The 10825-nt window shown below is 36.7% G+C and overlaps 1 protein-coding gene across 1 annotated transcript; it reads left to right on the top strand.

The window, feature by feature from the left end:
* The first annotated feature begins 1361 nt into the window (after positions 1-1361).
* On the top strand, positions 1362-10594 carry LOC128550952 (BTB/POZ domain-containing protein 6-B-like). Its single transcript, XM_053531144.1, has 3 exons — positions 1362-1385; positions 6170-6476; positions 9457-10594. Exons 2-3 carry the CDS (start codon positions 6172-6174, stop codon positions 10439-10441), a joined length of 1290 nt encoding a protein of 429 aa, XP_053387119.1. The 5' UTR covers positions 1362-1385; positions 6170-6171; the 3' UTR covers positions 10442-10594.
* Positions 10595-10825: the final 231 nt, after the last annotated feature.

Genomic DNA, 10825 nt, shown 5'->3' with positions numbered 1-10825 from the left:
CATAATGCCTCATTGGCTTGTCAGGTGAGCGACCCAGGGCCACTTGGCCCTCTTGTTTTCAAACACTGTCTCTCGTGCACATTTGTCTTCGTTCAACGTATCCCCGATACAGCATAAAGCTATTTCCGGTACGCAGGACAAGCTTTTGTAATGGTTAATCTTAACCAATTTAAAAATTACACTGCTTGTCCCCGAAATGGTACTTTTTTTAAATTTCACTGATTTTAACTCCTTGTCATAAATACCGATATCAATCGAAACATTACGAATTCAGATGTGAAAATATCAGGTTTCAAGTAAAGTTACCTTATTTGTATTAAAAGTAGTCATTAAAATCAGATTTTGATCATGTCATGGATTTTTTCCAAAGTTTATGATCTGGCCATTTAAAATATACATTTGTTGATTGTTGATGCTCATTGGGTGCTAAATGCATGATAAATGTCCACTGGTGGTGTTTTCAAAAGTTGTTTTTCTTACCCTGGTTAACCGAACAAGATAGGGTTATTAGAGCATAAGTATATAAATGATACACATACGTTGTATAAAGAATTATATAAATATAAGACGTATTGTATCATACTTGTTCATTATTTGCATTAACATCTACAGTATAATAACTTATTTAGTTGAAATTCATTAGGAATGAACTTTGGAAAATAATCATAACCTCCCATTTCCTATCTTGATTGATTCAGAAGCTAGACAATGTTTTACAACTTGTATTTACGTTCAAATTGTGGAAGAACCCAAATATCTATTAAATTAAAATATAAAACTAGAAAACAGATCTACATTGAAATTATAACAGAAACTACCCAGTTTCTTGTATAATTTCTTATTATATTTGGATAATCAAACAGCTCTACAAAAGTCAATAAAATGTACATTTTAACAGGCATCTAACAGTGAGTAATTGGTCTTTTTGTTCCGTAAAAATATAAACTAGACGCTAGATCTCTAGAAGTGAAAAATGTCGTGAAATGTTGCTTAAATGTGATTGACCACCGTTGAACAGTAGGTCATTTTATATAGGACAAACTATCAGTTAGCTATCTATCTGAATAATTGTTTAAATGGCGAATACATTTTATAAGCGCGCATACAGCATAATATTATTCTAGATTTATTGGAGAAAAATGACTAGAAACTTTTGTTAGTTTATCAATTTTGAGCGATATTCATATGTTTACCCATTCGAAAAGAGTAACGCGTTTTAGGTTATACATAATAAATATTATAATAATTATATTGGTTATCAATAAATATCCCTTGTAACATTACGATTAACAGCATACTCGAATTTTGATACAGGTGTTCGGACGTAGGATAGCCTTAGTTACTCCCCTTTGTAGCTCAAACGCCATTTGTATGTCAGCGATTTAGTGAGTATACTATTCAAACACTTGCTTTTATGTTTTAATTATCCATTTATATTAGTTAACGGCATTAATGAAAATATTCTTGTTTAATTAGAATCTACAACGGGCCTAATTTGTAGTAATTTTAACACTGAGTCCGATGGGTAGTTAGATCTACTTCGTTGGAATTGGCCAGAACTTCAGAAGGCAGATTAGATCTAAATTGAAATGAGTTGCAGTATCTTAGCGTTTCTTAGCTTAAATGAATTTGTGGAACATAGTAGGAGCTTGAAATATATCAATTATTCGGCTTGGTATATATGGGCCGGATGGGCCTAGATCTATATCCTGGATACTTATAAGAAGCAAGATATACTGTATAGAGCTAATTTAGATATTATTTTGAAATACTTTTTTCTAAAATCAAGAGTTTCTCTTTATTTTGATTTGGTTAGAGTTTAATTGTTTGATAGATGTACTTAGGAAAACAAAGGCCCAGAGGAGTCTAGGTAGAGCTGCTAAATTCAATACTTTACCTATTCTCAGTGTTCGATGTAATCTCTTTAGACCAAGTCGTCCTCGTCACAAGCAAGATCAAACATTACACGATTGAAAACTGAAGATGAATCATAATTAATGGACCACTGTAATGATATGAGCCGCGCCATGAGAAAACCAACATAGTTGGTTTGCGACCAGCATGGATCCAGACCAGCCTGCGCATCCGCGCAGTCTGGTCAGGCTCCATGCTGTTCGCTAACAGTTTCTCCAATTCCAATAGGCTTTAAAAGCGAACAGCATGGAGCCTGACCAGACTGCGCGGACGCGCAGGCTGGTCTGGATCCATGCTGGTCGCAAACCCACTATGTTGGTTTTCTCATGGCGCGGCTCATATCACTCACCTGTCAGAGGTTTCTGCAATATTCAATCGGCCAGTGTTACAGTTGCTCCCTAATTTCATGACCTGAAACCACGTCCGCTTTTGAAATAAATCTCAATGAAAATACAGGCTGTAAATTTAGTAGCTTGGGTAAGTCAACAGTTTTTCCCATACAGGCATGCATTTCAATTTTGTTTTAAGTATAATTAAGTTTCATAACGGTTTAATTTCTTGCTGAAAATGTATTTATTTACGTACTTTTTTCTGAGTGATGACCCGATTTCCCACCACGTAAAAAAAAATACGCGTATACTTTTGAAATTGACGGTGCCGAACCAGACCTGAAAAATATAACCGAGGCAGAGATTTTCTGGGAGGGATGGTTTGATACTGATGTTTAGGTACAAATTTTAATAAGCAAGTTAAAAATTAATTTAAGGTGGTGACTCCGGATCTTGGGCAAAAAAGATTTATAGTATTAACGCACACAAGTAAAATTGTATATAAATAAAGAATGAAGACTGTATTTTCAGAAAACAAAGACTTTTTATCATAATTCCTATCTTTTTTTGTTACGAAGAACCCCCCCCCCCCACCCCCCAAACCACACACACACACACACACACACACACACACACACACACACAGAGTCCCCCATAGCGGTACCTGTATTTCTCACGAAAAAGGTTGTTGTTCCGCTATAACTCGTGTGAAGATGGCCCGAATTTGATTTTTTCTTCACAAATGTAAATACAGTTCAATTTGAAGGTTGTAAAGGATACACAAATCGATTTTAAAACTATATGTAAACAAATGTTTTAAAAAAACTGTTGCATTGCCTATTAGTCCAAATTATGCCCATGAGTTGAGAAGATGCCCCACCTAGGGGGTCCAAAGTTTTACATATACGTATATAGTGAAAAAACTTTAGAAATCTTCTTGCCTCAAACAGTAAGGCATAGGCTTTTGATATATATAATTTGGTGTGTAGAATTGCCTAGTGGTACTCTACCAAAAGTATTCAAATTATGATCCTTATGGGTGAAAAGAGGCCCTGCACTTGGGGTCCAAAGATTAACATAGACATATATAGGGAAAAAATCTTCTTGTCTGAACGTTCAAGGCCTAGGCCTTTGGTATTTGGTATGTAGCATTGCCTAGTGAATCTCTATACTTATACCCCTTGGGTGAGAAGAGGCATCGCACTGGGGATCACTTGTTATATGGGTTATATAGGAAATAATTCTTAAGAAGTTATCAGATCATATTCCCTATATTGTTTAATTGTAATACCTGATGATCCCAAGTGATTAGGGGATCACATGACTGTGACCTTACCTACTTTGTTGTTGTTGTTTTTTTAAGATACAGGCTTGAAATTTAGATGAATTGTACAGTTTTGCACACCGATCTTAAAACTGAGTTTCAGCGACCATAAATATGACTTATTGACCCATTTTCTTAATATTTAAGCATAAGCTTGACACTTGAAACATGTAACTCATATTACTCAGGTGAGCATTCCAGGGTCATTATGAGTTAAGACCCTCTTGTTCTAAAATTCGATATACTTCAATCCGTGGCCATAAACTACTGTGGACATTTAAGTATGATTATATACTTTTCCTCCGAGACAGTAACCCGGTGTGCTGTCCACCCATGACCGTCACTGTACGTCGGACAGGTTCTTGATTTTATACTCCTAGGCTTACATAGATCTATATGCATTTAGATCTCCATGACTCATCAAAACAAATTACTAATACTCCAGCCGCAGCTGTCAATACTCATAAATTTAGTCATGAACTAGATTTAAACCATTTGGAAAATTAGTTACTCTGCCTCTATACCATCATCACACTTAACATAAGTGTCGGTCTTAATAAGGGGCAGACACCAGCTAGGTTAGAATCAGTTATTTCAATGGTCATAGTCAGAGAAGTCAAATTTTGTAAATGTGCATGTACAAGTTGTATGGTACATGTAGTTGGCTAAAATATATTCTTACCTACTGGCTCTTTTATCTCATTCAAGCTCTTATCCCATATTATTACTTGGATACGGTCATACATAAAAATAGAGCTATCCTACTCACCACGGCGTCGGCGTCACACCTTGTTTAAGTTTTCCGTACCAGTCCACATTTTGACAAAACTTTCATCATTTGATATTTTGTGTACCATCACGATGTCCAGTTTTAGGCAAGAGTAAATAACTCAGTCATATTTTATGTAATCTGCTTGACATATATGAAAGTTGTATCTCTTCTTAATTATAACAGTCTCAGTCGTAAGACAAGTGTACATAACTTTTGCAACTATTTTAGCTGAATTATGGCCCTTTTTGTACTTGGAGATTGGTTCAGTTTTCGTACAAATCCTCATTTTGTCAAAACTATTTGGCACACGGCTTTGAAACTTTGAACAAGTCCTAACTATCATAATTTCAATCTGTAGGCAAGAGTAATATAAGTCTGTCAGCTATTTTGGCCGATTTATGACATTTTTTGGACTTGAAAATATGTTCAGTTTTCATACAAGCTATTAGATTTCCCAATGGTACTCGAACTGGTCAGTCAACAGTTTGACAGGCGCATATTGTTTGAATATCCAATAACCATGTTGAATTATACTTTAGCTGGTGTGTGAGAGGGTGTTACGTCAGTCAAACACAATATGCAATAACTTTATATGCTTCCAAATGATCTTCTAGTACTGTATTAAATGCTGTTTGATATAGATGATCAGCATAAAGTGAACGTTACGTAGAACTGTTGGTCTCCGTGTCCGAATTACCATCATTTTTGTAACTTTGGAACTAACTTCTTATGAACTTTTGTTAACTCAACATTTCTTCCGGTTTCTGTCGAATTCATCTAAACTTTCTAAAAGCCTTTGTAAACTTCAGCAAATCAACATAAAGTGAACATAAGCATATTATCGGGACATAATTGGCGGGAAAGCCGCTGACTTCAAATCACTTGCCACTCATCGATGTGGGTTCGAGCCTCACTTGGGGCGTTGAATTCTTCATGCGAGGAAGCCATCCAGCTGGCTTACGGAAGGTCGGTGGTTCTACCAAGGTACCCGCCAGTGATGAAATAATACACGGAGGGGCACCTGGGGTCTTCCTCCACCATCAAAGCTGGAAAGTCGCCATATGACCTATAATTGTGTCGGTGCGACGTTAAACCAAACAAAATAAATAAATAAATAATTAAGTGCCTTATTTCGGGGTGGGGTTCGGGTGGGGAATGGGTATATTTGATACAATTTCGACAGCATTATTGTTTCCTTTATTTTTTTATATATTTTTTTTTGTAATTTTAATAATAGAATGGTCCGTTATGTAGGTAGTGTTATTCAGTAGGATAGTGGTTCGTACCTAAATAAGGCAAGGCAAATCGCTAATTTCCCTAATTGGCAGACGAGTCTATAAATTGAACTCTCAAACGTCAAAATTAAAGTATAACTGTAAGGACATTGTAAACATTAACTTTGAAAATACTGTTTTTCAGGCGTCTCTCCAGCTATATAATTCGTTGATATATAATTCGTTGATAAGCATCTTGTAACCGATACTAAATGACATGGTAAACTTGAATATGCACGAGCAACTGTGGTCTGTCTGACTATTCAGCTGTTGTGTTACCTAACTATTGAAACGTCAAAGAAATTCCTAAATTTGAGGAGATATTGAATTATTATAATTATTCCCGTTGTCATTATAATCAATTTTCTTCTTATTCTACATTATTCTTCATTCCGTTTCAATTTATTTGTTTTATAAAATACAATGTTTCAATATAGCCTCACTTGTTTTATTTCGTTTGGCATTTTTAGATTAAACATTTTTGCATTGTCCAAATTTTTAAGTAAGACGAGACACATTCAAATACAAATCAACTGTTTTACATCTTGTCTTTCAGAAATGGACAATGATGATATCAAGGGCGGCAAAACTAGTGAACAAATGCAGAACAACAAAGAGAAAGTTGAATGGAGGGACAACAGATCCTTGGCAGAATGCGCAAAACATCTTTATGAAACGAAGGTTATGTTAGACGTGACTTTCACGTTTAAGAAATATGGCGACCGGAAGCTACAAGCGCACCGGCTTATACTGAGCATGCGCAGTGCGATGTTTGAGGCAATGTTTTTCGGACCAATGGCGAATTCTGAAAACGAGATTGATATAGAAGATGTGGATCCAGATATTTTTGATCTGGTACTCGGGTAATATACTTTTTGCAAAATTAAGAAAAAAAATATGTATGTCTTTCGTATGTACATTTCACTTTTACGAAAACGTTTGTACCTTGTAAATCAAACTTTTGTATCAATGTTTCTTACTTGTGTTGAACACATAGGTACGTTGTCCCGTTGTCCCGGTAGGGCCATCGGCGCGTAAAATAAACCCCATAAGCCCGAAAGCATGATGAAAAGTCGAAACAACGAAATCAAGAAGACGAAAGGTCGAAACTACGATGACGAAAACTCAAAACTACGAAACAAACATGGTGAAAACGCGATATTATTTCGCATTTTCATCATCGTTGTTTCGACTTTTCATCATCGCAGTTTCGACTTTTTACCATCATAGATTCGACATTTCATTATCTTTGTTTCATTGTTCCGTTGTTTCGACTTTTCATCATCATGATTTCGACTTTTCATTATCGCTGTTCAAAAAATAAACCAGTGTGCTTTTTATACGCCCGAAGGGACTTATTATGTTATATCCCGGTGTCCGTCCGTCCGTTCGTTAGCAATTTCGTGTCCGCTCTGTAACTCTTGAACCCCTTGAAGGATTTCAAAGAAACTTGACACAAATGTTTACCTCTTTAAGATGACGTGCAGAGCGCATGTTTCGTTTGGCTTGCTTCAAAGTTAAGGTCACAATCGGGGGTCAAAAGTCATATGATTTTGAGGTCATAAGACTTAGTTTCGTGCGTATATTGCTCTGCATTGCGGTGTTCTTGTTTTTGTTTGGCAGATCCCTTTTTTGTTCACTTTTTTGTAACTTTTTTATGCCCCCAAAGGGAGGCATATTAGTTTTCAACTGTCCGGCCGTTCGTTAGTTCGCTCGTTAGTTCGTCACAACGTTAACTTTTTGCATGAATGCACTTTTCTCGCGAACCACTGCACCCAGGACCTTCAAACTTCACTTGCTTATAGCACTTATTAAGTACATGTACAAGACCCCTACTGAATTTGGTGTCACCAGGTCAAAGGTAAAGGTCACAGGGGTCAATGTTAACTTTTTGCATGAAGGCACTTTACTCGCGAACCACTGCACCCAAGACCTTCAACCTTCACGTGCTGATAGTACTTATTGAATACACGATCCTTACTGACTTTGAGGTCACCAGGTCAAAGGTGAAGGTCACAGGGGCCAATGTAAACTTTTTGCTTGAAGGCACTTTACTCGCGAATCACTGCACCCAGGACCTTCAAACTTCACATGCTGATAGTACTCATTGACTACACGACTCCTGTTAACTTTTTGCATGAAGGCACTTTACTCGCGAACCACTGCACCCAAGACTTTCAACCTTCACGTGCTGATAGTACTTATTGAGTACACAATCCCTACTGACTTTGGTGTCACCAGGTCAAAGGTCAAGGTCACAGGGGCCAATGTAAACTTTTTGCTTGAAGGCACTTTACTCGCGAACCACTGCACCCAGGACCTTCAAACTTCACATGCTGATAGTACTCATTGACTACACGACTCCTATTGACTTTGGGGTCACCAGGTCAAAGGTCAAGTCGCTGCAGAGGCATTTGTCACAATTAGTGACAGCTCTTGTTTTTTTGTAGTTTTTTTGTTGGCCATAGGGAAAAGCCGAAACCACTTTACTGTGGTACAACATGGATGGTACCTCCAATATTAAGGTGTATCTTGACATATCTGTACCTGGTTAGGATTTTTTTTGGACTTCGATTTTGTTGTTGACTTGTGAGTTTCTTCCATTTGTTGTTCCTGTCCTTGGGCTTCAACAGTCAAGTTCTTTAAATTTTGCTCCCATCCTCTGATATAACCCTTCGGGCGTATATTGCCCCGTTTGGCGGAGCTCTTGTTGAAGTTGATAGATTATACACGCATGTTTAGTTAAAGCCAGTGGTAATTACTTTGTCTTGTTTCATTTTTAATATAGTGCGTTTTATTCGACCTGGCGGGCGGAGTTAATCTCTGACTTATGCAAATAATGGTAATCTCAAAAAAGCGAGCAAAATAGGTAGGGCAATATAATTGTTTAAGTCCGTAATCTTCGATAACCAACGACTAAAATTCAACGCTACATTGGTTACATGTACTACATACCCTGCACAATACTGTAGTGGACCGTTGCGAGACCCCGCCCCGCCAGGTCAAATAAAATGCACAATACGTTTCTTGAATGTTATACTGTTGCTTAAATAAACTCGAAACCACAATGTTGAAAAGTCGAAACAACGATGGTGAAAAGTCGAAACTACGATGTTGAAAAGTCGAAACAACGATGGTGAAAAATCTAAACCACGATGGCGAAAAGTATAAACCACAATGGTGAAAAGTCGAAACAACGATAATGAAAAAAGTCGAAAATACGAGACAACATATTAATTTCTGTAAACTAGTTTACAACATTTTCAAGCTAGATCATAGGACGCCCGTCGTCCATCTGCGGTCCAAAAGCCCCTGTTTTCTCTAGCATTTCAAGCGAAGTCCTATTCAAGTCTTGACACACACATTGTTTACGGCTGTAAGTGGTTTGTTCAGTATGATAATGAGTAGGGTCAGACTGTTCGGTCAAGAGTTATGACCCATGATTTGTCATTAATTCCAATTTATTAAGAATGTACGACCTTTTTTCAGGATATCTGCCATTTTTAAAAATGTTTCTTCGAATATTTCTTTCTAACATAATGTTTACCACAAAAATAATACTTAATAATTAAAACACGGCTAATTATGTACCACTTAACCGAGCAGATTCTACTTGTTGCGGAAAAGGGTTTCATCGTTATTTTTGACTGGCATTTATCTAAAATTGATGTAAGATTAGGGTAGAGGTAACAAATACTAAAATAACGAAAGTAATGATAAGTCGGTTAATACTTAACAATATTAACCTTGGGTAGTTTATAATTCATGTTATATATTCTTCATTCGTTTTGCTAAATTAAATATAAACTTTTACTATTGATCTATTACATGTGTATTTTACAGGTATATCTACACAGATAAAGTTGACCTGAATGGCGAAACAGTCCTTAAGTGTTTATATGCGGCAGAAAAGTATTGTTTGAGTGGATTGGTAACATTATGTTCAAGTTTCCTTAAAAAGTCAATTTCTTCAGACACGGTCTGTACAATTTACGAACAAGCTAAATTCTTCAATGTTGAAGAGCTAAGGAAAGTTTGTTACACATTTATCATTGAGAACTCGAATACCGTTTTCAAGAAAGACGATATCAAGACGTTATCATATGAAAGTCTCCTTACGGTTATGGGAGATGAGAAACTGCAGAGTGAAGAGTTATTACTATTTCAGACGGCGTTACGATGGGCTGATGCAAAATGTACATCAGAAAATATTGAGTCGTCTAGCGAAAACAAAAGGAAAGTTCTAAAGGACATTCTGAGTTTAATTCGTTTTCCAGTGATACCACCTAACATATTTGCAAACGTTGTCATTCCCACCCAGATTCTTCCTGCAGAGGAACAAATACGTCTGCTGCAGTTTATGGTTACAAGGGCAACGGAGACTCCAGGCCGTGTTGGAAGATTCATTTCGTTGCCGCGCCGTGACAAGTGTCTGATAGTCGACCTAGAAAACGTTGGCTCTCTAGGCACATACACCTCAGGAGCACACATTTTCAAATTAAGGAGTAACTTCGATTTACGTTTTCTCTCATTTTCTACGTTTAATTTCACGTCTTTGAAAATTGACGGCAAAAATTTGAATTCGAATTTGAGTGCTGATGACTTCCATATTTTAGACGGAAACATTTGTGTCAAGACGTCACACAAAATTGTGTTTCGCGCCGGAAACGAGTATATACTCAATTTTGATTTGCCGCGTACACATATAAGATATGCTCCACAAACAACAATAAGGAGGGTGTGTCACGTCGCTGCATTCGGAGAACTGAAAATAAAATTTGAAGAACTACCAGAACGTATTTCTAAGATTACATTTTGTAGAATTTAGATTGTATCGACTGGAGCGATGTCTCATTGAAGAAAAAAATGTAAACGTTCGATTGTCTATACGTTGGCATATATATATATTAATATAGTATGTTGGTTTTGTTCATACAATTTTACATTAGAGACTGTAAGAGCAATAAAAGTGTTGCAGATATTGGTGCAGTCTTGTGAAATAACTTGATAGTTGTATAATGAAATGCCGGTGTTGAAACCTCTGTAGATTTTTCCCACCGGTATATTACTTTTACGAATGATATCCCCATCAAACTTTGTTTGAGATGTGGGGACGGGGTTAGGGTTGTGGCTATATAGTAATAACTTTGTCACACAAACATTTGAGATCATAATATAAGTTTAAACACTGAGGTCTATCACTCTGCGTCAG

This window comes from Mercenaria mercenaria, chromosome 19 (genome assembly GCF_021730395.1).
Source record: "Mercenaria mercenaria strain notata chromosome 19, MADL_Memer_1, whole genome shotgun sequence".
Lineage (NCBI taxonomy): Eukaryota > Metazoa > Mollusca > Bivalvia > Venerida > Veneridae > Mercenaria > Mercenaria mercenaria.
Note: the sequence above shows the minus strand (reverse complement) of the source record. Positions and strands in the feature narration are given on the sequence as shown.

What these genes read in the sequence shown, in the direction of transcription:
- LOC128550952 (XM_053531144.1), top strand. Translation starts at nt 6,172, where the DNA reads ATGGACAATGATGATATCAAGGGCGGCAAAACTAGTGAACAAATGCAG. An exon ending in ATTTTTGATCTGGTACTCGG is followed by an intron (nt 6,477 to 9,456) that starts GTAATATACTTT and finishes TGTATTTTACAG; the next exon opens with GTATATCTACACAGATAAAG.